General features: G+C 47.3%; 1 protein-coding gene and 1 pseudogene across 1 annotated transcript; one reads left to right on the forward strand and one right to left on the reverse strand.

Moving 5' to 3' along the window:
• Nucleotides 1-467: 467 nt before the first annotated feature.
• On the forward strand, nucleotides 468-5,318 carry LOC146180217 (uncharacterized). Its single transcript, XM_084579434.1, has one exon. It carries the CDS (start codon nucleotides 501-503, stop codon nucleotides 1,731-1,733), a length of 1,233 nt encoding a protein of 410 aa, XP_084435560.1. The 5' UTR covers nucleotides 468-500; the 3' UTR covers nucleotides 1,734-5,318.
• An 18,924-nt stretch (nucleotides 5,319-24,242) lies between these two features.
• Nucleotides 24,243-25,289, reverse strand: LOC146180218 (uncharacterized; annotated as a pseudogene).
• Nucleotides 25,290-27,523: the final 2,234 nt, after the last annotated feature.

Raw genomic sequence — 27,523 nt, forward strand, 5'->3', positions numbered from 1 at the left:
CAACGTTTAACGACCGGCCACCACTTCCGATGCTCTGTGAAATGAGAAAAATGTTCCGGTAAATGTTGTTTACATGTATTTCTACGGGTCGCCCTCCAAACTTGAACCCCCATACGTTTCGCGGTATTTTAAAAATACTTCGCCTCGGTAATGAGATTTCATACTTTTGTGATCTGTTCTAGGATGTTCATAGTTGCTTTGTACTGAATAACGACATCACAGGTGCCCTGTGAAATGAGAAAACTGCTTAGAAATATTTCGGTTCCATGTATTCCTATGGGCGCTAACCCTATTTTTTACCCCCAGTCGGCTGCGACGCCACGAGCGCCCCCTTTGTTTGTAAACACGGTGTTGGTCTATACACTGCAGTATAACGTTCTACGGCATGTTCCTAAGGCAACACCGCATTCACTAGAAGCGCTTTTGTACCGCTTTTAAGCATCGAACTCGTGGCTGAGTCGATTCTACTTCCGGCCACCGCAGTGTACGGACGCGGAATCATGAGCTCCGTCGGAGCGGCGATAGCGGCCGTTGCTGGCCGCGGAAACAGGTTTAGCGCCGAAGAAGATAAGGACTACGAGATCGTTTTGCCTACCCTGCCCACCGGACGTGTTGTGTTAAACACGATGTTTTTGCACGGCGACGTGCGTATGAGGCCCTACAGGGTCGAGGACTTCAGGGATGCCCTCGCTAACGTCGGTGCGCTCCCCGACGTCGTGGCGTTGGGGGCGTACCAAATCAACCATGTGTGGGCGGTAACCATGAACAGCACGGAAGCCGCGAAGAAGCTGGCCGCCTTAAAGGAGCTGGAAGTCAAGGGACGCCGCTGCCTCATATTCGACCCTGAAGACCAGCAGGTGAAGCTACGCCTGCACTGGATGCTACACGGTGTCCAAGACGCGGACATCAGGACTGCTTTCGCGGCGTTCGGAAACGTGACCGAGGTGACGCGGGAGCGTTGGCGCGTCGTTGGAATGAAGGAAAAGGGATCCACCACGAGAGCAGTGCTGCTCAAGTTGAAGCCAGGTATGAAGGTGGACGACCTGCCCCACCAGCTTCGCGTCGCCGGCGAGTTGGCTCTCGTGGTGGTTCCCGGGCGGCCGATGCAGTGCCTGCGGTGTCACGGCACAGGCCACGTTCGCCGTGACTGCAAGGTGCCCAGGTGCTCCAAGTGCAGGCGCTATGGACACGCGGACGAGGACTGCGTCCGCACCTACGCGTCAGCGACCGGGCTCGGTGCGAAGGACGACAACAGGGAGCTGATGGACGTCGCTGAGGCTGAGGAAGCAGCAAAGGGTGCCGACGTGCTGGACAAGGTTCCCGTGTCGCAGGGCACCTCGGTGACTCCGAGTGGCGACGCCCCCCTTGCCGATAAGCCAGAGCTCGCGCCGGCTACGGTGAATTTGCCACAGCCAAGCGAGGAGACCTCAGCGGACGCGGAGAGCCTGCCGGCTCCCAAGGACGCAGAAGCAAAGGAAGTGAGCGAGGTTCACCGGCACAACTGCGGTGGTCGGACGACCACGGCCGCTACCCCCGGGAAACGCCCACATGCCGACACCAGCACCGGCAGAGACAAGGAGGCAACGCCCACTTCTGAGGAACCACCAGCAAAGGCGCCTCAAACAAGGAGGGCCACGATGAAGCTTCGCTCAAACCTTGCGAGCGAGAGGCGGGCCGGCGACACGGCGCCTCTCGAGCACGGCCAGAAGCTCGAGGAGGACGGAGGCGTCTAGCCTTGTGCTAGGCGCGAGAGGTAAGCACCGTGCTTTCGGTCTCTTCTTCTTATTTAAAAAATGGCTCCTGCATCACCGTTGAAGGTCGCCACGCTAAATGTTAGAGGTCTGGCAGGAAAGAGAAAACAAGGCCAGGTGTACCGACTTTTAACGGAGCATGATATTGATGTATTAGCTGTGCAGGAGACGAAAGTTGACGGTGAGGAAGAGACCGAGAGCATGGTGCAACGTTTCACGCCTAGGTTTTTTGCTGTGGTTAGCCACGCTGTAGGCACATCGGCTGGCTGTGTTCTTTTTGTGAAGAAGTTGCCGGGGCTTGAAGTGCTTGGTCATTTTTCTTGTGAGTCGGGCCGGTGTGCACTTCTAGATTTTTCGCTGAATAGCACGGATTGGCGGATTGTCTGTCTCTACGCGCCTAATGTAGCAGATGAAAGGGCGCAGTTTTTCCAAGGCATCCAGCAGCGGCTCTGCACCGATAGACAACTGATCGTCCTAGGTGATTTTAATTGCGTCCTTAGTGCGCGAAACAAGACAAGCCGGCGGCCATACCGAGACGCAAGCACTGAAGTGCTATCGCGAATTGTTGAGGAGTGTAACCTCGAGGATGTGGCAGAGTGTCTCGAGGGAGCCCGCACCGTAAAGCTCACGCATTTCCAGGGTTCGAGCCATGCAAGGCTGGACCGCATTTATGCATCCCTCGACATCTTACCTGAATGCAATAGTTATGAAGTAGAGCCGGTATCGTTTTCAGACCATTGTTTAGTTAAATGTTCTTTTGGATGGGTAAAGAGAGGGAATTCTTTTTCGTGGGAAATGTGGAAATTCAATAATAAACTCTTGGAGGATGAACATTTTACCCGCATAGTAAAAGAAGAAATTGAAAAAATAAACCCAAGTAAAAATATGGACCTTTGGCAACAGTGGGAGCTGTGTAAAGAAACTATAAAAATTAAAGCAATAGAGAGGGCAACATGTATACGGTTTGAGGAAAAGCAGAAAGAGACGGAGTTAAGGACACTGCTCCGTACGTTGCTTAAACAGGAAGCTCGATCGCCGGGGAAATGGATTGAAGATATACGGAAAACAAAGCAAAAACTAGAATTGATAGACGAAGATCGTTATCGAGGTGCGTTAGTGAGGGCAAGGGCAGAAGACACAGCTGCAGGGGAGGCGCCATCAAAACGAGCGCTGGGGTTAGAAAAAGCAAACGCTCAACGGAACCACATCGACCAAATAGATTGGGGCGGTATCTTGGCGGCGGACAACGACCACATCAAAGCAGCGTTCAACGCCCATTACCAAACCCTCTTCGCATCCCACACGGTAGACGCTAACACTTTTAAGAATAAGTTTCTGGCGACGATACCGCGTCTGGACGATGAAGTGAAAGAGAGATTAGAACTAAAGATAACTGAAACAGAAGTGGAGCACGCTATCGACAGTTTAAATGCCGGTAAATCGCCGGGACCGGATGGGTTCAGCGCAGGTTTTTACAAAGAATTTAAGTACGAAATCACACCTATTTTGAACGCAATTTATAACGATGCCTACACATTAAATGCCCTGCCTCCGTCATATGGGTCATCCCACACCGTACTCATTCCTAAAACTGATGAAATAGACAAATTACGCCTGGTAACATCTTACAGACCCATAGCACTTACAAACGTTGAATATAAAATTTTTATGAAGGTTTTGGCCCGAAGGTTGCAAACGGTTATTAAGGATATAGTAGGACCACACCAAACGTGTGGGATAAAAGGGAGGTCAATAGTGACCAACATTCAAAAGGCGCGAAGTGTCCTTGAGTGTTGTGATGACTGGGATGGTCGGGTCGCCATGCTTCAGATCGACCTCGAAAAAGCATTCGACTGCGTCGATCACGAAATTTTGTTTTCCCTTTTAGAACATGTGAATGTTGGTTCAGTTATATGTAAGGGTGTGGCCCTGGTGTACCGTAACTGCACGACGAGAGTGATTATTAATAAGAGTCTGGGAGCCCCCATTCGACTGCAGCGTTCGGTGCGACAGGGCTGTCCCCTCAGTCCTCTTTTGTTTTGCATTTATATTGAAACATTGTGCATGAAACTTATGAATAATGTCAACATTAGTGCGTTTAGGTTACAAGCAGCCGAAGTGAAGCTGCTCGCGTATGCAGACGACATCGTTATTTTTACGGTTGACCAGGAGAGTATCACCGAGGCTGTCAAATGTATCCGTGAGTTCTCTCAAGTTACCGGTAGCGGGGTGAACTGGGCCAAGTGCCTTGGGCTCTGGCATGGACAGTGGCCGTCGAAACCAGATCGCTTTGCCAATGTTACGTGGACAGACACACAGACCAAGTACTTGGGCGTCGAGCTGGGTGCCTACCGCGAAAGCGAGCATTATTGGAAAGGGCAAATGACCGAACTACGGGAGAGAGCCGAGAAGTGGAAAGGCGCAAACATGTCGATTTTTGCCAGAGCTACTGTATGCAATCTTTTTTTATCAGCAAACTTTGGTACGCAATGCAAGTTTTGAGTTGTTCGCGCGTAAACGTACAGAAGTTACACAGGATTTTCGCCGTTTTTGTTTGGGCAGGTAAATGGGAACGCTGCAGCAGGACGAATTTGTTCCGTCGGGTAAAAGACGGCGGTTTGGGACTCGGCCATCTGTTTTTACGGCAGGTGGTCAACCGGTTTTTGTTTTTTCGGGATGCTTCGGACCCTTTCTTACGCACCGTCTGCCAAGTTAGGCTACGGCGCCTACTGCCGGAGTTTGTTGTCTCCACCGAAGAAGCTACGGGTAGGATTTTTGGTTATTACAGGGAGGTCGTCGCTAGTGTAAGACTTCTTTCAGTGCGTTTTTCTAATGAATATTTGTCCACTGTAAAACGAAAAAAGCTGTATCGCGATTTATGTGACATTGTTTTGCCACAACCCTTGTACAGAACCTTATACAGTGGAGGTCCGGGCAGAGATGTCTTGAAGAGAGTAAAGAAAATGCAGGTGTCGCCAGGAGCTAAGACATTTTTCTTTAAATTACACACCGGAACATTATCAGTAAAGAAGTTTTTGGAGGAAAGGGATTTTTTTTTACCGTGGGGGGCGCACTGTTTAATCTGCAAGCAGCCGGAAACAATAGACCATGTGTTTTTGCATTGTTGGGAAGGGGTTTATTTCTGGGATGTTTTGCAACGTACGATAAAGAAAGAATTTCCACTAGACTCCCACGGCATCCGGTATTTAAGCATTGATAATGAAGATGGCGTTCCGTATGATTTAATCATGCTCATGGGCCTCCACTCTATATGGCGCTCCAGAATGGCGGGCTATCACTGCGACAGGGATGCTCGACCCGCTAGAATATACTTTCGAGAAAGTGTGAATTGGTTTATTGCCATACAGAAAGTGGCTGCTGAACCTCCCGAATGGCTCTCAAGGGTAGAGCCTTTGCTGTCGTTGCGGGAGTTTTAATGTACTGAGACGAAGCCAGCCTGACATTGGCTGATGATGACCTTCCAATATGTACTTTGTTTTGTGTTATTCGTGTTGTGTTCTTGTGAAATGGTATGAACCAAAGCCAGGAAATAAAGAAAAAAAAAACTCGTGGCTGAGTGGTAGCATCTCCGTCTCACACTCCGGAGATCCTGGTTCGATTCCCACCCAGCCCATCTTGGGACTTGCTTTTTATTTATGAAGTGCATGTTTATTTATGAAGTGCATGCCGGGATCAAGCAAGGTTTCGGAAACGATATTTATACTATCGATCATATCCATACCATCAATCAGGTGATAGAAAAATGCTTGGAATATAACCAGCCCTTATACATAGCATTCATTGATTACGAAAAAGCATTTGACTCAGTTGAAACCTCGGCGGTGATGCAGGCATTGCGAAATCAGGGGGTAGACGAGCCGTACGTGAAAGTGCTGGATGATATATATAGTAGCTGCACAGCAACCATAGTTCTACATAAAGAAAGCAACAACATTCCCATAAAGTAAGGAGTTAGGCAAGGAGACACAATCTCCCCAGAACTATTCACAGCTTGTTTAGAGGAAGTATTCAGAGACTTGGAATGGGAGCAGTTAGGGATAAGGGTAGATGGAGAATACCTCAGTAATCTGCGATTTGCTGATGACATTGCCTTGCCAAGCAACTCGGGGGGATGAACTGCAAATAATGATTGATGACCTAGACAGAAAAAGTAGAAAGGTAGGCTTGAAAATCAATATGCAGAAGACTAAGGTAATGTTCAACAGCCTCGGGAAGGAACAGCGGTTTACATTAGGTAGCGAAATACTGGAAATAGTAGGCGAATATGTCTGCTTAGGACAGATAGTAACCGCAGATCCGGACCATGAAAAGGAAATATCAAGAAGAATAAGATTGGGATGGAGCGCATTTGGCAAGCACTCGCAGATTATGACTGGCAGCTTACCGGTATCGCTCAAGAGGAAAGTATACAACAGTTGCATCTTGCCTGTACTCACCTATGGGGCTGAAACGTGGAGGCTAACCAAGAGAGTTCTACTTAAGTTGAGGACAACCCAGAGGGCTATGGAACGAAAAGTGGTAGGGGTAACATTAAGAGATAGAAAGCGTGCAGAGTGGGTCAGAGAAATAACTCAAGTTACCAACATACTAGCGGAAATTAAGAAGAATAAATGGACATGGGCAGGACATGTAGTGCGAAGAGAGGATAACCGATGGTCGCTTAGGGTAACAAACTGGATTCCAAGTGAAGGAAAGCGTAGCAGGGGGAGGCAGAAAGTTAGGTGGGCGGATGAGATTAAGAAGTTCGCAGGGGTCAAGTGGATGCAGCTAGCACAGAACCGGAAGAAGTGGAGAAATATGGGAGAGGCCTTCGCCCTGCAGTGGGTATAATCAGGCTGATGATGATGATGATGATGATGCCGGGATTCATCGCTCACTGGACGCCGACGACACCGGCTTTTCTGCGACACGAGCTCCTTAACGCTACCGCGTTAAAACCACTACTACCACCACCAGCGGAAACACCCAGGTGCACGCCCTCGCTCGAGATCTCAACTGCCGAGCCGAGAGTGTGATCCGCCACCCTGCTTCCCCTGACACTAATATATCACGCGTTTCTCTTGTCGTCAGTTACACGGTCATACTCCAGCACTACCGACTCGAAAGATACTCATACCCTTCCGCACACCGCGATCTAACAAGACGCGAGGCCGTCCAATGGCGCAAACTACATACTGGCAGCTTCCCACGCCCCCTCTTATACAACAAGGCCTTTCGGCAACAGATAGCCCCCATGTGCAAACACTGCTCAACTCCGGCCACTCTCATACACGTGGCGGGGACTTGTACACACTACAACACAGACAACTCAACACCCCAGAGACATGGGAGTCTCTCCTGCGTACTTCCGAGCCAGCAGACCAACTCGGCTTAACCAGCCGCAATGGAGACCGCGACTTCCCAAGGGATCCCCGCCGACCTTCTCTAAGCCAGCGCAACCGGTCATTTGACTGGTCTCCTGTTTTGGGCATAATAAAAGAGTTCACAACCACCACACCATCACGCCTGTCGCGTGGCGTTCCTTGGCGTGCGTTCAAGTGTGGGATTGCAGATGACAGGAACGCTGGACACACATCTCGCGGAATCTCACGGAATATGACTGATCTCGCGCACAACTCTAACCCACGGGATTTCGTTCCATGAGCCCAAGAAGGTCGCCTTAAAATTCAGGGGGCACTTTGGCTCATTAAAGTCCTTCAAGGTGGAAGCCTCCCCCACCGTGCTGCTTAGGCATTGACTGCGAGACCGATTGACTAGAATTGTGACAGATACTGTGCCTTTTCTTTGCTGTCATCCGATTTTAAACGATTGAATGCTTAACTATTTTATTATTAGTCGTAACTAATGATGAAATTATATTGAAAATGCCTTAAATCATGCTCCGATATCATTCGATTGCTATTAAGTATCGATTCGATGGTGATTGGCATAAGTCCATATAAGGCATGCACCCTAAACGCGGACACATTTGCTAACGAGCATGAGGCCTTAATATCGTGCCGCAGCAGGGTGTTTCGACAGGATTGTGTTTGCTGTTAAACGTTATTAAACGTTATTTTGCTGTGTCAATCAGGCGACCATGCTGCCAGGCGATCTTAAAGTAAGGCGTTTATTAGCGATGGCGTTCGATACGAATCACACTTGGTAACATAGTTTGGCAAACACTGTTTCGTGGTAAGTGTCAATGTCAAAGTGTTTTATTTCAGGCAACACAGTTACAGTTGCACAGGGGATAAACCAAAAGGCAAGTAAGTGCCTGCCAAAAAGTCTGCCACCTTCTTGCTCCAACTCAGGAGCACAAGACATTCAAAGCAGAAGGCACACACTCAGTGAATAATTCATAATCGTACATGATGAAACGCCTTTATGGTGACGAACAAAAAAGCACAAAAAAATAACAAGATAAGTTAATAGAATGGTTAGGCCTGGAGTGACAACAGATACAAAACGATGTTTTTTTTTTCAAGCTTTCAAATACTTGCTTTCATAAATAATGTGTAAAGCAGGATGATGACCATTTAAAAAACTAGAAATTCTATATGTGAGTTTTTGGGTGCCGTAGTTAGTGCGAATTTTTCCTTTATTGAAATAATAATAATAATAAATTCTTCACAGGAAGGGAAGGGCACAGTATCCGTCACACTTCCTCTGTGGTCATCTAAACCGCGCCGTAAATGAAGGATGAAGGTGGGAGTGCAAGTGGAAAGAAAGAAAGGGGAGCCGGTAGTGAAGGGTTACGGGGTAATTTCGACCACCTGGGGATCTTTAACCTGCGCTGACATCGCACAGCACATGGCCGCCAGTTCTTTTCGCCTCCATCGAAACGCAGCCGCCGTGGTCAGGTTCGAACCTGGGAACTCCGGCACAGTAGTCGGGCGTCTTACCACTTGCACCACCCCGGCGGGGCTTATTGAAATTTGCGTGCCGCATGTTGTAGTACTTTGGCGACGTACTTGTGGTAAAATGTGAGAGGATCGAAATGCATTTCTAAGTGATGAGGGTGTGACGGGTGGCTGTTCTGGCTCTACGGGGCTGGGACGGTAGGTCAACGCCGCTTGCGGCGGGGGCTAGCCAGCCACCAAATTTTTATCTGTTGTAGGGCGTCATTGCACCCTCCACCGCTTTGGTGGCGAGCGACGGCTGTTGTTGCGGCGCGCGTCTTTCTCTCCCTCTTCTTTTTCTTTCTTTTCTATTTTTCTTCTGTCTACGTGCGCTGACATCGCACAGCACACGGACGCCTCTTCGTTTCGATGGAGGCGAAACGAAGAGGCGTCCGTGTGCTTGCGATGTCAGCGCAAGTTAAAGATCCCCAGGTGGCCGAAACTACTCCGTAGCCCTCCACTATGGCTCCTCTTTCTCTCTTTCCACTTTCACTCCCATCTTCCTCCCTTCCCTTACGGCGCGGTTGCGGTGTCCACAGAAAACAAGTGAGACAGTTACCGCGCCTTTCCCTTCCTATAAATAAATCAGTTAAATCAGTTCTTCTGTCTACACAAGGCAGCGGAGGTGGCTCAGCAACAGAGCCAGTAGCAGGCCCGTGCATTTTCTTTTCCTTCTTCCTACAGCCACAACAACATTTCTAAGTAAGCTGGACGGATTCCTTCATGGCGGTTGAAGCAGGCGGACACGCGTCACTTCAGCTCCGCAAATTTTGACCGATTTCACCGGACCAACGCTTCTTCGCCACCGGATTTCATTCGGAACTGGAAGACATCAAGTGCTGGATCCCCTGGATGCCATATTTCAAGCGGTAGGACCATTTTTTCGGATCTTTACCGGACTTGAAAGTTCCAAAGCGGGCGCCAGCCCGCTAACCCTGACGGGACGCCCAGCACGACATCGGGAGAGCATGGGACGCTAGGCTTATTGACCACGGCGGCGCCTAGCACCGACTCTTCTTCAAAGGGAGACCATATGGCAGGGCCAAGCCAAGCCCCAAGTGCGTCGCCACAACCACCAAATGCCCTCCTTGACGAATTCCAAGGGATGGATGAAGACGTCTTTGGAGACGCCGAGTCAGGAAGCGAAGACGGAATGCCGTCAGATTCCTCATCGGAGCGCGTCGGGTACAACAACGATGCCAGTTGGGAGCTTGTTCAATCCAAGCGCCAGAAAAAAAAACTTCAGAGACAAGGACAACGGAAAGGCACGGGAACCGGCCCGGACGCCCAACCTCATGATCGAAAATCACAGGGTAATGCGACCGGCTGCAACAAGACCGGAGAGGTGGAGCAGAGGAGGCCTAGGCGAAGACTGCCGCCACTCCCCAAAAATGACATCAAAATAATTTTTCGACCCAAGAAAGGACTCATGGTGAAATCACTCACCACACACCAAGTAGCGCGCGCCGTTATCATGGCGTGCGGCCAACAATGCAAGGACGAGGACATACTTGTAAGGCTTCGCACAGGATCAAATATCATTATCGTTAGCACCCCACATGAAGAAACGGCTCACCTGGTGCGGCGCATTACCCGCCTTAAGTTCGCCGGAAAGTCGTACGAGGTCAACGCTTACGTGGCAGCTCCGGAGGACGTCTTTCGCGGCGTAATTCACGGTGTTGACCCAGGTACGTCTCCCGAAGAGCTGAAAGCACACCTACGAGTCAGAACTCAAGGAGTAACCATTCTCCAGGCAAGGATGCTTGGAAAATCCAAGACCGCCGTGATCACGTTCGACGGCCCGATCTTGCCGAAATTCGTAATATACTACGGAGGTGAACTACCGTGCTACCAGTACCGCCCCACGAGGCAAGTGTGCTACGTCTGTTTCCAGCAAGGACACCGCTCCGACGTGTGCCCCACACCGGACATTATTGTGTGCGGACTGTGCGGAGATAAAAATCCGACGAAAGACCATGTGTGCGAGCTCAAGTGCCTAATATGCGGTGAGGCACATCGCACCGGATCCAAAGAGTGCCCCGAGAGACTGAAAAAAGCAAGACCAAAGCCCAGCGGGGAAAGAGGGCGCAGTGGCCAACGCGGGCGACCACGCAAGCGATGGTTCAGCTCAGAAGGAGAGACCTCAAGGAGCCGATCAAGGTCCAATTCCTTCCCACCTCTGTCGCCGGCCGGTTCACAGGAGGGGAACAAAGAAGAAAAGCAGAAAACGAAGCTTTCCCAGAAAGGCGGCAGCAAGGTAAGCTGGGCATCTACCATTGATCCGCACTCGGTAGAAAATAGTAACACAAACAATACAAACAACAAAAATATTCCTGTCAAAGAAGCTAAAGACGCGAGCAGTGATGCACTCAGACGCGAGCTTGAACTCGCTCGACTCAAACAAAATGAGCTCGAACGCAAGGTCGAGGAACTAACAAAAACACTAAAGGCACAACAGCGGGAGCTTGAAATCACTAGAGCCTTTCCAAAACAGCCACAAGCATCCAACAATGGAGAACTTGAATCACGAATGCAACAGATGATGCAGCAGATGATGCAGGATATGATGCGGCAAATCCAATCTCAAATGCAACAGATGCAAGCACAATTTCAGGGGCAGATCTCAGAAATCAAAAGTGCTTTTCGAAAACAAAGACATAACGAAAACATTAGGGAAAGAGCGTACAACCGTCCAGCGTTAACGGCGTTCGCTGTCGAACAAGGCAACAGCACGAACACGTAAACATGACCAAGACGCGTCAGCAAGACCAAGAAAACTTAGAAATTTGGCAATGGAACTGCAGAGGCTACCGCAAAAAACAGGCCCTACTAAAACAATACATAAACACACAGCTCACACCCCCCGATGTGATTGCGCTCCAAGAGACTGGAACCAGGCCCTCTCTACAGGGGTACGATGTTTACGAGAGCCAAAACGGAGGTAAAGCAGCCGTTCTAGTCATCAAAACCATCACCGCAATCAGGCACGATACCATCGCCGACACGGACATCGAGCACGCGCTTGTCGAAATCATTCCGAAAAAGCGAAAGGAAAGGAGCACATTCGTACTAAACGTGTACAGCCCGCCAAGACAAAGAAAAGCCAAATTCTTCGAACTCTTCCACGGAGCGCACAAGCTGGCCAAAGAAAATGCACTCATTATCGTGGGAGATTTCAACGCCATGGACACGAGTTGGGGATACCGGAAACAAGATATCAAGGGAAGAACATTAGCGGACGTAGCCGAATATTTTGGCTGTAAGCTAATCACAGATCCCGCGACCCCAACGAGAATCGGTAATAGTGTGAGCACGGACACTTGCCCGGACCTCACGTTCGTAAGGAAGAGCAAGGAGTCACAGTGGGAAAACATGATGGAAAACCTAGGTAGCGATCATTTTATCCTCCGGACGCGAATAGCATCGGAAAGGGTAAGATGCCGGATCGGACAAGCAAAACTCACGGACTGGAACGCGTTCCGCGGGGCTTGCAAAAAATCTGAAGGCGGCATTCAATCACTAGAAGACTGGAGCGGCATGTTGACAGAAACGCGAGACAAATGCACAAAAAGTGTAAGACGAACAACAACAACGCCCGAAGTAGACGGGCACCTTCTGCGACTATGGGAAGCCAGACGCTGTCTCACCAAAAGATGGCGGAAGCAAAAACACAACAGGAAACTAAAGCTAAAGATAGCAGAAGTTACGGCAAAAGCTGAAGAATACGCAGCGCAACTCGCGAGACAAAATTGGGAACAATTCAGCGACTCGCTTAAGGGAACCTTAGGTACGGCCAGAACCTGGAATCTCCTAAGAGCACTAATCGATCCGACCAAAACAAAATCAGAAAACAATAAAAGCATCCACAGATTCATCCACTCCTTCAAGGGCTCGGACACCGACCTTTTAGAGAAGGCACGAAAAAAATGTTTCGGTGATCGCAACCCCTCACGATACCAAGGAAACTATCGCGGAGCCGAAAACGAGAGACTCGACCGCCCAATAACTGTGGAAGAAGTTTATGCGGCCATAAGGAATACGACCAGAAACACGGCAGCAGGAGCCGACAGAATCGACAATGCCCTGATCCGAAACCTGAGTGACGACCTCATACAAGAGCTCGTAAGTTTTCTAAACAAACACTGGGAGGCGGAGACGGTTCCCGAAGAGTGGAAACACGCCGAAGCAATTATGATACCTAAACCTGGCAAACAGCTCCAAATTGAAAATCTCAGGCCCATATCGCTCACGTCGTGCCTCGGCAAGCTTTACGAGCGGGTGGTGCTGCAAAGACTGCAAAATTTCATGGAAGATAATGAACATGTACCCCATACCATGTTCGGCTTCAGAGCAAAACTCTCGACGCAGGACGTGCTGCTTCAAATACAAGAAGATGTGCTCCGCAACGTACCCCGAACAGGTGAAAATGTCATAATGGCCCTTGACATCAAGGGAGCATTTGATAACGTCAGTCACGAAGCGATCCTTACAGGTCTAGACGACCTGAACTGCGGACGCAGAATCCACGGGTACGTCAAAGCCTTCCTGTCAGATAGAACTGCCACCATCGGCATGGGAGACCTTCGATCGAACAAAATTCACGCGCCAAACAAAGGAACACCACAAGGATCAGTCATCTCACCTATCCTCTTCAATATAGCTATGATAGGTCTAGCACGAAAACTAGAGAAGATCGAAGGCATCAGGCACGCCATGTATGCAGACGACATAACAGTCTGGACGAACACCGGTTCCCTCGGGGAGAAGGAAGGAAAACTACAGGAAGCGGCCTCCTGTGTACAGAAATATCTCGGAGAAAGAGGACTCGCATGCTCGACCGAGAAATCGGAACTGCTTCGAGTGTGGAGAGGCAAACAAAACCGGACCGTCCCAACCAGTGAGAGCCTGAAACTCAACATCTACCTGGAAGGAATGCCCATCCCTGAAAAGACAAAAATAAGAATATTAGGTATGTGGGTTCAATCGAACCAGCGCAGTAGTCACACTTTTACCATGCTCAAAACTACAACGCTACAAGTGACACGCATGATCACCCGCATCACCAACAGGCGGCATGGCATGCGCGAAGAGGACACACTAAAACTAGTTAGAAACCTGGTAGTGAGCCGAATTATGTACAGCCTGCCCTACCAGTGCCTCAACAAGAGTGAAATACAACAAGCTGATGCCCTGCTACGCAAAGCGTATAAGACGGCGCTCCGATTACCGCGCAACACGTCTACAGAAAAGCTCATGGCGCTTGGATTGCAAAACACATTCGAAGAACTACGCGAGGCGCAGCTTGAGTCGCAAAAACTCAGGCTGCTGCAGACAACGACTGGAAGAGCGCTTTTACAGAGACTCGGATACTGTGAGCAGATGCGAGAAATAGCGAGGACGGTAACGATCCCCGACGAACTTCGCAAGTCCCTCAAGGTAGCTCCAATCCCGAGAAACATGGACCCTAACCTCAACCAAGGTAGAAGAGAAGCAAGGGCCAATTTTATTCAAAAAACATACGCTCCTGAAGACACGACTGTGTATGCAGACGCGTCCTCGAGAGGAGGACAGAACAAAATTGCAGTGGCCACGGTGGTCAATTCGTCTCTACGCGAAGTGACCAGCGCCTCTATCCGACACTGCACAGCAGCAGAGGCCGAGGAAGTAGCCATTTCTCTAGCGGTGGCGGAGGGCTATAGAGCTGGGCGGTCGCTAACGATACTCACGGACTCTCAAACAGCCTGTCGAAATTTCATGAATGGTAGGATTGGTCGTCACGCGCTTCGTATACTCCTCGAAGCGAGCGACAGATTTAAAAACCACGAAGAAAACAAGACCAGACACAAAATTATATGGGTACCGGGGCACATGGGGGTGGCAGGGAACCAAGAGGCTGACAGGATAGCTCGAGCATACACTACTTTCCGAGCATCCGACGGTTCCGCGGAACTTTTGCCAGCACCCAAGGCATACTCGGCCATACTAGAAAACTATAGAGGAAGAAGAATGCGATATCCCCCACCGCACAGTTCTCTCACCAGAGAGGAAACTGTCATATGGAGACAATTACAGACGGGTTCATACCGAAACCTACACATACTAAACAAAATGCACCCTACCTTATACGCTGACAGATGTCCGTGGTGCTATGAAAAACCAACACTGTATCACATCACATGGGCATGTCAAAACATAGATGTGGTCCCCAAAATTCGAAACCCGAGTGCGGAGCAATGGGAGACTCTGCTGTCCAGCGACCGCTGCGAAGACCAGAAAGGTCTGGTACAGCGAGCCCAACGGGCGGCAGCAGCCAGCGGAGCCCTGGACTGAGGGCAACCGACCATTGTAAAAAGTGGACGAAGTCGACGGAGAAGACTCTTGTGGATACAACAAGCAGACATCCCTGAAGACGTCTAAAAACCGCCAAATAATATAGGACTAAATAAAGTTTTTCCTCCTCCTCTAAGTAAGCTTTTTTTTCTGTATTGCCGGTCATCACCAACACACAACAAAACCAACAAAAACGCGCTACAATCAAATGCTCACAGCAGAGCGGTTACCACAAGCATGACACTTAATACAGAAGCCGGCAGGCTCATACGAGTTGCCTTTGTCAAGTTAAAATTCCTTCAGCTCGCATAGTGGTTCGACTCTTAAAATCCAGTCTGGCACAGTGGTCTTCAATTTGTGCATTTCAACCAATGCGTGTATACTCTCGCGGAAGTAGAGCCTTGCAGGGCGGGCGTCAGGGTCACAGTGAAAACCCGCCATTCTGGACCGCCATAGACTGTGCAGGCCTATTAGCATAACCGTATCAAGTGGAATCCCATCATTATTTTCAGTTGGCAGGAATCTAATCCCGTATGAGTCTAATGGTAATTCTTTTTTAACAGTTCGTTGCAGCACGTCCCAAAAATAGACGCCCTCCCAACGGTGCAGAAATACATGGTCTATTGTCTCTGGCTGTTTACATATTAAGCAAAGTGAACCCCATGGCAGATAAAAGCCCTTGCTTTCAAAAAAAGTTTGTACCGATAATGTTCCTGTATGTAACTTAAAGAAAAACGTCTTTACCCCAGGAGAAACTGGCATTCTTTTGACACGCTTCAGTACGTCTTGACCTAGACGGCCGCTATACAAGGCTCTGTACACAGGAACAGGGAAGAAGTCGTCACAAACAGCTTTATACAGGTTCTTCTTTTTCACTGAACTTAAGTATTCTGTCGAGAAGCGAGCTGACAGAATTCGAACACTGCTGACAATCTCTTTGAAAAAACTAGAAAGACGCCCTGGCATGCTTTCCGTAGCAACAACGAAATTGGGCAGCGCCCGCGCGAGCCTCACTTGGGACACAGTGCGCAAAAAGGGGTCGGTAACGTCGCGAAAGAAAATAAATCTGTGTACAAGCTGGCGCACAAATAAGTGAGCAAGCCCGAGACCTCCGTCTTTAATTGGCCGGAACAGGTTATCCCGACTACGTCTTTCCCAGCTTGATGCCCATACAAACACAGCAAAGATTCGGTGTAGCTTTTGAACACTCAACCTAGAACAATGAAGTGCTTGCATGACGTACCACACCTTGGCAACAAAAAATAGATTACACACAGTGGCTCGTGCAAAGATAGACAGCGGCACTCCTTTCCACTTGTCAGCCTTCTCCCGTATTTCCTGAACTTGGGCGCGCCAAAATGGCTTGCTGTCTTCATAGAATTCTAGAGGTACACCCAAATACTTCACGGGTGTTGTAACCCATGTAACGTTGGCAAAAAAGTCAGGCGTTGATGTCCACGCCCCGTGCCAGAAGCCAAGACACTTTCCCCAGTTTACTGGACTTCCTGTGGTCGCACTAAAATCTTTCACAACTTCAACTGCGGCGCAAATACTTTCTTTGTTCGCACAAAACACTGCCACATCATCAGCGTACGCCAGAAGTTTGACCTCAGACTTGTACAGTTGAAAGCCTTGAACAGATGGATTTTCCATAATAGACAGGCATAAAGTTTCGATATAAATGCAGAATAGAAGAGGGCTGAGGGGACAACCCTGACGTACCGAACGCCGCACATTTATGGGTTCCCCTAATACTTTATTAACAATCAATCGCGTTGTGCAGTTTCGGTACGCCAGGGCTACGCCCTCTCTGATAATAGAACCGGTATTGATATAATCCAATATTGCAAACAATGCATCATGTGGAACACAGTCAAACGCCTTTTCTAGGTCGAGCTGAAGAAACGCGACCCTCGCGCAAGCAACGTCACAACATTCCAGCACGCACCTCGCCTTATGAATATTTGAATTACCATTACACTCGTACGGGATTAGATTCCTGCCAACTGAAAATAATGATGGGATTCCACTTGATACGCTTATGCTAATAGGCCTGCACAGTCTATGGCGGTCCAGAATGGCGGGTTTTCACTGTGACCTTGACGCCCGCCCTGCAAGGCTCTACTTTCGCGAGAGTATACACGCATTGGTTGAAATGCACAAATTGAAGACCACTGTGCCAGACTGGATTTCAAGACTCGAGCTACTATGCGAGCTGAAGGAATTTTAACTTGACAAAGGCAACTCGTATGAGCCTGCCGGCTTCTGTATTAAGTGTCATGCTTGTGGTAACCGCCCTGCTGTGAGCATTCTGTTTGTAGCGCGTTTTTGTTGGTTTTGTTTTGTGTTGGTGACGACCGGCAATAAAGAAAAAAAAAGTGGCGTAGTCGTGCGGTTAGCGTCGCACGTTACGGATCAAGCAGTGGCGTGTTCGAATCGCACTGCTACTGTTTTTTTTTTTCTACAAATCGATTTGGTTTTACTTTTTGTAATGTATTTCTGGTGCTTCGTTATTTTTAGTTTTTACTTTTTACCCGAGGCCCTTTTTTTCGCCGGGCGACGAGCGCAATATATCGACGATCTCCTTGGTATGAGCAGCAAGTATGCCCCTTTTGTTTACGATGCCTTCAAGTAGCACGTTGTGTGGATGTGCCATGATTTAGCGAACAATTGAATGATAATGCGTTTTTTTCCTCCGGTACTTAGCATATGTATGCTTTTTGTGGCGTACGTAGCTGCAGTCGAGCGGTCAGGTCGCAGTCGAAGCGGCGACGGCGGCGATATGTTGGCGCAGAAGTGTGAATGAAGGAGCGTGTCGGCGGCAGCGGATTTCGCTCACTCGGGCCTGCGAATGCTCAAATGGGAACCATCAAGGCGCATCTGCTGCTCCAAGCTCGTAATTCCGGCGCTGCAGGTCCAAACAAACTATCTGAGTGCGCACGAAATGTTGTTGTTGTTGTTCTCCTCTAATGTGATGGCACATACCCACACAGGGGGAAATGCCTGAGCCGAAACATAACCAAAACTGAAGTGGGCGCCTGTGGCGCCTCCAAGTATATTTTTGTATTTTCCTTGCAACATTTACGTTGTCTTTTCGCCGTCGTTTAGGTATGATAACAGCGTGTTATTATATTCGAGACAAAACCTACGACCGCATTCAAACGGGCAGCATAATTCGCATTTGTCAGCCTCCGTGATCCCTAGCGCGTCACGTGATTTGTAGTTGCGCGTTTCGGCTATGGCGGCGATACCTGTATTTCTGTTCTTCCTCTTTACTACCTTATAACAGCTCTTTTTTCAGTAAGAGTGGATTTTTTGTAATCAGGAATAGGCATTCTATCGATGCAAGCCCACTTCAGTTTTCTCTTTAGTGTCCCTTTGATTCGGAAGTATATGCTTTTTTTTTTTGACCTTAATATAACCACTTGTGTTTCGATTTCATTTATCTTCATTAAATTTACACTTCGCCGTTCCTTCAAGATTGTTCAACAAGGAGAATAATATTCAGGGCGAAAAAGACATTCTAGTGTAATCTTCCTAGATGATAATTCTTGCCTTAGCGGTAATAGTGACGGTAATAGTAATTGGCTCTAATAAATGAATTAATGACTTCACGTGCGCGAAATCTTTGCCCTGGTGGCATTTTTAACACCCCTTAAAATACTTTTCGATCAATTTCACTCTTTTATTCGGCTCCCATTTCTGGTTTTATGACGTCACGCACTGACGTCAGATCCGACATCCACATACCTGCGTCTCTATTCCGACGTCCTTATAGGTCACGGGGCCGGAAGTGAAGTACCGCGAGATAACTTTGGTCGTCGATATTACCCCGTCTGGTTATTTCGACATCTGAATGACGTATTGGATCTAATAAGTTAACTAATAATTTTTCCCTGGTGATACGTTTTCATCCTCTATCGACTACAACCATTCGTTTTCCTATGTCCCCTCACTTCGACTCAATCCTGCAGACACAGTTATGGTGACAAACTCCTCAAACAACTGATGACGCCTGGGGCTGCATTGTCCATAATGTACACACATACACAAAAGATTGCAACAAGACGTCCACACCGGTGATGCGCAACTACCAATTGGCTTCTTATATGTGGTATGAAAAAGACGAAATCACGAAAAAGAAACAGAAATAGAAGAGTACAATAAGAAGAGGAAGAAAACTTGAAGAAAAAATTAGGAGAAAAATATTGAAGGAAAAAATGAAACAAGAAGTATAATTAATGGCAAAATGCGCCTATCTTCTTATCCTATTCTCCAGAGGAATTATTAGAAATTCTTTCCTGCTGAGCGCTACTGATCGCACATTTCTAGATACCACAAATAAATAGCCAGTCGGTAGCTTGTGCATTATAGGTGATCTTTTTTTGTAATGTCTTGTGCACGTGTGTCTGTACAATGAAGCTCCAGAAGTCATCAGATTCATCCAACCAACTAGCCTGCCGCAGGTTCCTCAAACATACCCATTTATTGCTTACGCAATAAAAGATGCATACCGGCCACCCTGCCGCATTTAGAAGACGAGGCTGCATCTAAAGGCAGGGCCGTGGAATCTGAATTTATGTAGCACCCGCGGGAGCTTGCTTCTTTTTTTGCCTCCAACTTCGGTTCTTTCTTTTGTCCTCCTAGGGTGTCCTTTTTTTCTTGGCCAATTCCTTTGTTCGTCCCAGCCATCCGGTTTTTTAAAGCTGTACACCTTTCTCTCCTTCTAAGCATTCGTGGTGCCCTAAGGCCGTCGAAGTGCCTTTCGTCTGCTCGGTTTTATGGTAAAAGAGGAATCAGATGTTGCAGGATAAGTGCCAAACTACTTCCATTCAAAGAGAGCATTATAGAGGGCCGATCGGCGCAACAAGAATAGGTATAAAAACCACGGCAGGAAGCGGCTGTGTTCTGTCGTCACTTAGTTACTTTTTCGCGGTTTTTACCTCCAGAATTTCCTTCTATTGCTCCCCTTTTTCCACAGCATAAGAAGAACTTGCGGGAAACAAAGACATCTTCTATTCATTTTTCTCCATGTGTGTGCTTCTACGGCGTAATAAACTGGCCGACCTAAACGGGCATACATGGGTCAAGTAAAACCAACTGCTGAACGACTTAGTGCATATCACCTGTCTGTGTCTATTTATAAATTTGTATTTGTTAGCGCTGTGGAATCTTTCCTTTTCTGTGTAAACAGGGGTCACCTTCACGCATTTGTACAAAGCTCTATGTTTTGAATTCTCACATTTTTCTTTGATAATCACATTCATTCAAGTAACGTCTTCGTTTTTATACCTGTATAAACGATCATTGCTGCGAGGGTGGCTTTTCCTCGGCCCTCCTGTCCGCCGCGATGTTGGGCCGTTGCTTGAAAGGAGGTCTCCTGTTCAGGGTCGCTTTCATAGGCGGCTCATCGTCGTTCTTAAGGGTCTGCTGTTCGCTCCCGTCTCCTGCCTTTGTATGGGGGCGTTTAGGTGCGCTGCCGGCGCTCGTTGACCGACCGCCGTTTCCCGTAGCAATGGTCACCTTCGTCGCAGGCTCCAAGGAACCTGCGTCTTGAAGGGGTGCGTTCGCGTTCGCAGACGCCACTGGCACCCAGGCTGCCGACTCTTGTTTTCCTGTGTCATCACCCGCCTCTTTGCCGGTGATGTTCGGTGCTTCCACATTGACGGATGCCGCAGAGGTTCCAGCGTCTTCGCTTCCCTTTGCTGCTTCCTCGGCCTCGACAACATCCATTACATCTTCAGGCGTCTCCTCTCTATATGCGTTCTATATATATGCGTTCTAAGATTGTTTTAGGAGCTGTGCCTCGAACGAGAAGACAGTAGTGAAAACGCAAATGAGCCATTTTGTAATATAGTTGTTTTTTTCAGCCAGGTGGGCAATAGACGCTTGAGTCTGTTTATAATACCGATAGATTAAGATATACCTGTACATACTTTCTGGATGGATCACTTTATGGATCATGCCTTCATGAATCATGCCTCCATGGATCATGCCTTCATCGCTTCATGGATTACTGCCTTGTCATGGCGGAGGTGCTTGCAAAACTCGATGAAGTCGTGAGCTCTGCTGTGTAGGGCCACCCAAGATAGACAGGTCACGGCAGAGAGTTCTGACAAAATGTGATTCACTGGAGAAGGTAATGGCAACCCACTCCAGTATTTCCTGCCAAGAAAACCCTATGGCCAGTCACAATAACATTAATGATAGGGCGCCGGGAGATGAGCCCCCCAGGTTGGAAGGCGTCTCACAAGTTACTGGGGATGAAGAAAGGGCGATTCCTAGTAGCTCCAGGACGAATGAAGCGGCTGGGCTAAAGCCAAAAGGACGATCAGTTGTGGATGTATCGGGAAGCGACCGGAAAGTCCGATGTTGCAAGGAGATATATCACATAGCAACATGGAATGTGAGATCTATGACGCAAGGTAAACTGGATGTCGTCAAGCGAGAAATGGACGAATTGAACATTGATATCTTGGGTATCAGCGTCCTCAAGTGGACCGGAATGGGAGAATTTAATTCCGGCGACCATTATGTTTTTTATTGTGGGCACGAATCCAGAAAAAGGAATGGGGTCGCTCTCATAGTAAACAGAAAAATGGGCAAAGCAGTGCTAGGGTAAAACCCCAAAAACGACCGAATGATTTCACTTCGGATCCAAGGTCACCCTTTCAACATAACAGTTATCCAAGTCTGCACCAACCACTACTGCTGAGGAAGCTGACGTTGACAGATTTTATGCTGACCTGCAATGCGTTTTAGACCGCACTCCATCATCAAACGTCCTTTTTCTCATAGGAGACTGGAATGCTAAGGTGGGGAGTGAAGAAATATTCGGAATTACAGGCAAGTTCGGTCTTGGTGAGCCAAATGAAGGTGGGCAGAGGCTAGTAGAGTTTTGTCAAGAAAGCAACCTGACTTGATTTCACATGGGTGATATCTGTGTACTGCTGCTGATTTGACATGTAACTTCTTATTAGTGTGAGAGTGACTCCTCTAATACCGTATTTGGATAATTTGTGAAATAATATTGGGTGCTTAAAGAAATCGAAAGCTTTTTTAAAGTCTAAAAATATTCCTATTGTGTACATTTTCTGTTCAAAAGTTTCTAGTATCGAATCCTTGACTTTTAGTAGTGCCATTTCTGTAGATTTCTTCTTCTGAAAGCCATATTGCTGCTCAGCTATGATACTGTTTTTGTCACAGAAGTCAAGTAGCCTAATGTTTATAACTTGTTCAATTATCTACGAGAAAATGTGCACCACTGAAATTGGCCTATAGTTGTTTAAGTAGTTTCTGTCACCCCCCTTGTATATGACGGATACTTCCGCAATTTTTAATTTATCTGTAAGCACTCCGGTATTCAAGATTAGGTTGAATATGTGTGTAAGTGGCTGGCTAAGCAAATTGCTGATGGATTTTATAGGTTTAACTTTTATGTCATCAGCCCCGCAGATACTACCGTTGTTTAAGTTTTGTATTATATTATTGATTTCAGACTCTGTTCGAAACAAGAGCATTGAGCTATTGTTTCTGGATGCCACGTGTTCTGTGCAATCACAGTGGCTTGTCTGGGATAAATGATTTGATTTGAGGAAATGCTCGTTAAGTACGTTAGCAAGCAACGTTCCTGTGTAAGACAAACCATTTAATAAAAGCTCAGAAATGACATCGCTTTTGTTTTTGGACACTAAATTATTTACAGTGTCTCATACTTGTTTAGGATTATTCCAGATGTCACCAAACTTACGTTCATAATTATTGGTCCTAGCCTTTTTGTTATCATAGCTCAATTTGTTACGGATTTTCTGAAGTTCAAATAAACAGTCTATGTTTCTTGTTCTGATGAAAAAGGCAAACATTCTGTCACTTTTTTTAATTCTCTCTAGAAGGTCAGCATTTATCCATGGCTTTATGGCTTTTTTATTTCTTTTAAACTCAGCAATTGGGAATGCTTTATGTAGAGATTCGTAATAGTTTGTATGAAAAGATCATATGCTGCAACAGGGACGGAAAGTTGAAGAACATCTATCCAAGTTGCGATCTTATCATCATTAATGATTCGGTGTGTAACAGGTTCACATGTAGAAGGAATACATAGTGTGTTGTATGGTGTAAAGAGCATGAAAATCGGTAAATGGTCGCTAATATCAGCTGTTAATACGCCTGCTCGCACATATGCGTCTTCGTATTTAGTGAAGCATAAATCTAACAAAGTATGGGACATGCTTGTCACTCTAGTCGGCACCTCTATCGCGTTATCACAACCATATGAAAGAAAAATATCAAGCATTCTTTGCCTATTAGGGTAAAAAAAACAATAAATCGATATCAAAATCCCCACAGATAATTGTGTGTGCTGCGCATCTCCAGGCGCTCGCACTGAGAAACTCCGTGCTTAGCTAAGTGATTTTATTTGTGTTCTTTTTTCTACGTATTTAATTCATCCTTTCTCCTTTCTCTCGCTTCTCTCTTAGCGCACACAAACCCGCCGAGTACCAATCGCCTAAAGCCGTGGCCTTCTCTCAAAAACAAGCATCTTGAAATTTATGGAATACTGTAACATATTTTTCAGAAATCCTAAAAATGCTTCCTTAGACCCAGAAGGAGGTCAGTAAACAACTGGGAATATGGTACAAACACAATTGATCATCAAGAATTCATAGTGCTGTTTTATCACACGAACCTCTTTTATGGTGACGAAACTCAAGCAGTTCTTTGCCTAAACGGCCACATCTCCTCCTTTCTTATCACACCTTGAAATTGATACACATCTGCAACCCGGAAACTGCACAACATCACAATCGTTGGTGAGCCAGGTCTCTGTGAAAACTAAAAATTGAAATTCATGGTCCAAGGCGCTAAACGTATTTCCACTAAATCTCGCTTATTTCACAGACTTTGTGCGTTTAGATGGAATAAAGAAACTTGTTTTTTATCTTGCAGGAACATAGCGCGCTTAAAATTAACGGCATCGTGATAAGGATCTGTGTTCATTGCCCGTATTCCGAGTTTGCGTCGTTATCGAAGTGTTGCTATCTGACGTGACCTCGAGTCATCTGACTGGCCGAAACGCCAGAACCGGGTGTTGCCATTGCAGAGCCGGAAGAGGGGGCAACATCATTTTCCAGCGTTTCCACCAATCAAGATTGGGGAGATAGCGACACTCACGATAACGACGCAAACTCGGAATACGGGCCCCGATCTGTCATTTTGAACATGCTTCTTACAGTAGAGTCAAAGTGCTGGAGCCTGCTACTCAGCGCATCTTGTTCAAGTCATCTGTCGTTCTAATCCTGACAACTCGGCTGCGGGGGCCGCGGCGGACAAAGTTTTATATTTTTTACCCAGGCAAACTCGTATTATTTTTCTTTCGCTGTTTCCTTCATCTTCCAAAGGGGCTCTTAGTTTAAATCCGTCAGACATTCATTGAAGAATATTTTAGATTTCGATTCCTTTAGCTGAACAATTTTGCAAGCCAGTTTATGAAGCGTACAAGAACAGGAGCAGCCTTACTAGAAATGTTTCTGATTTCACTATCATTGCCTGTACTGTCGTTAGCGTTCTCCTTGACGGCCCGAGCGGGTAATCGATGAACAGCTTCAATATCTGCCTCGGACAGGAGTGGAAGCTCGAGATCAATGGCGAAAATATTAAGTTTCTGAAGCAAGTTCTCATTGACATGATGGGGTAGCCCAACTATCCCTAAAATTTGGCGCCTACTGTATTGCTCCAATTCGTTTATTTGCAGTTTAAGTTCCTCGATTTTATCTTCTTTGGGCTGAGCCTCAAGTCTTTCCACTCGCTTACCAAGCGCAGATATGTCTGCATCTTGTGGTTTCATTTTTGAAAGAACCTCGTCTCATTTTGTTGACATTTTTCGCATGGACTCTCGCTTGCCAAGGGTAGATATGTCTGCATCTTGTGGTTTCATTATTGAAAGAACCTCGTCGCATTTTGTTAACATTTCTCGCATGGACTGCTCAAAGTCATCGAGAGTAGTCTTTATTTCATCCAGTGTGTCTATCTTTGATTTGATGGTTAGCCCCTCTGGAAGCATGCGACGGATTTCAGCAATTTCACCTGCAAGGTTTACTTCTGGTTCCTCGCTTGCTTTCTTTCCGCTCTGGTTGCCTTGAGCTTTAGCTGCTCTGCATGTTTGGACTTTCCGTGCTTTTTTGCAGTTTCTGCTTTTTTTTATGTGTTTTCATTTACCCCCGAACATGTGCCAATATGATAATGATATTCCCATTCTGAGCAAGTTAGAAACACTTCATTCGTTACATGCAAGACATGTGTCAGCCATTCTTTTGATAAGATGCTTCTTCGCGATAGACCGAACAGGAAAGCACTCAGCAGCAGCGGCTACCAGAAAAACTTAGCTAGCGGTATGTACATTCGGAAAAAAACCAACCTGCAAAACGGGCGAAGGTTTAGCCTCTTGGGCAGCAGAAATAGCTGGTGCCCCTGCCGCCGAATGCTTGTGAAGCAGTCCTCGCAGGCAGGCCCCTTTTAAAGCTGTCGGCTTGTGACGTCAGAATCCATGTCGATTTCGACGCCCAGCTGTTTCTTCATCCCAGTGCCAGGCGTTACTGAATGCTAGGGAGGGGGTATCGATTCCATCCTGAAAAACGGGCAAAGGTTTAGCCTCTTGGGCAGTAGAAATAGCTGGTGCCGCTGCCGCCGAATGCTTGTGAAGCAGGCCAACCAGAAGTAGATGTGTTTCCGGCTGAAAATTTTCCGAGATCACTGCAGAATGTGGACTGGAGAAATGTTTAAATGTTGCTGTGTTGTCGGCGAGATGCGTCAGCAGGATTCCGCGAGTGACAAACACGGCACCTTTCCTTTCTTGTAATCTAACACCTGTGAACTTGTTAACCAGAGCTAAGCCACGGCTAATTTTTTTATCTGTTGTAGGCCGTCATTGCACCAGCTACCGCTTCGGTGGTGGCGGACAACGGCTGTTGTTGCGGCGCGCGTCTTTCTCTCCCTGTTTTTTTTTTCTTGTCTATTTTCTCTTCTGTCCGCACGAGGCAGCGGAGGTGGCTCAGATACTGAGCCAGTAGCAGGACCGTGCATTTTCTTTTCTTTCTTCTTACAGCCACAACAATGTGAACGCACGGTAAAGATTCTCAGGTGGCCGAAAGTACTCCGTAGCCGTCCACTATGGCACCCCTTTCTCCCTTTTCGCATTTACTCCCTCCTTCCCGCCTTCCCTTACTGCGAGTTTCAGGTGTCCACAGAACAGGTGTGACAGATACTGGGCCTTTCCTTTCCTATGAACCAATGAATAGTATTTTGTTGTTGTTAAGAACTTTATTTTTCCACCCATGTAGGATGCCCCCTACTCCCCGCCCCAAGCACGCAGGCCTATGGGACAGAGGCCGAGGCCTCCGCGACTAACAAACACGTAACCAGAAGCTGACAACCAAAACCAGAAGTTCGCTGAGGGCCATCTTAAGATGGCTCCCAATTACACACTTATTGGCTCTAATAATTACCCAATCACTCACATCAAACATTTTGTCACGTGCATACTTTTGCTTGGCACTCTTGCCGATGGTAGCATTCAAAGTACATCTTTTACAGCCTCTACAACACCACGCACATGCGAAACTCGCCATACAATGCTTAAGCGTTAATAATTGGTTGTCAGTGAAGAAAAGGCACTGCATCTGTCGCACTTCTGTTGACATCTGAAATCGGCTTCAAACATCACCCGTTTGGGAGAATGCGGGTAGTAGTGCTGCAGCACTAAAAATCTTTTTGTAGCGAGACCTACACTACGCTAGTCAGCAGCCCATTTCACCGTGTGTCAGTTTGGCCACAAGTGCGCATGCGCCAAACCACAGCTGCATCGCGAGTGACGTGCGGCGCCCGAACAAAGAGAAGAACGCCTTGCCATGCGGAGACGCCAAAATGCGGAGCGTAATAATATTAATCATCATCATCATCAGCCTGACTATACCCACTGCAGAGCGAAGGCCTCTCCCATATTTCTCCAATTAACCCGGTTCTGTGCTAGCTACTTCCCTTGACCCCTGCGAACTTAACCTTATCCGCCCACCTAACTTTCTGCCGCCCCCTGCTACTCCTTGCTTCCCTTGGAATCCAGTTTGTTACCCTAAGCGACCATCGGTTATCCTCTCTTCGCATTACATGTCCTGCCCATGCCCATATCTTCTTCTTAATTTTCACTAGAATGTCAGTAACTTGAGTTATTTCTCTGACCCACTCTGCACGCTTCCTATCTCTTAGTGTTACCCCTATCATTTTTCGTTCCATAGCCCTCTGGGTTGTCCTCAACTTAAGTAGAACTCTCTTGGTTAGCCTCCAAGTTTCAGCCCCATAAGTGAGTACAGGCAAGATGCAACTGTTGTATACTTTCCTCTTGAGCGATACCGGTAAGCTACTAGTCATAATGTGCGAATGCTTGCCAAATGCACTCCATCCCAATCTTATTTTCCTAGTTATTTCCTTTTCATGGTCCGGATCTGCGGTTACTACCTGTCCTAAGTAAACATATTCGCCTACTACTTC

This window comes from Amblyomma maculatum, chromosome 9 (genome assembly GCF_055883805.1).
Source record: "Amblyomma maculatum isolate TAMU_Amacu chromosome 9, ASM5588380v1, whole genome shotgun sequence".
Taxonomy (NCBI): Eukaryota; Metazoa; Arthropoda; class Arachnida; order Ixodida; family Ixodidae; genus Amblyomma; species Amblyomma maculatum.

Coding starts and splice junctions, on each gene's coding strand:
- LOC146180217 (XM_084579434.1), top strand. CDS start 501: ATGAGCTCCGTCGGAGCGGCGATAGCGGCCGTTGCTGGCCGCGGAAAC.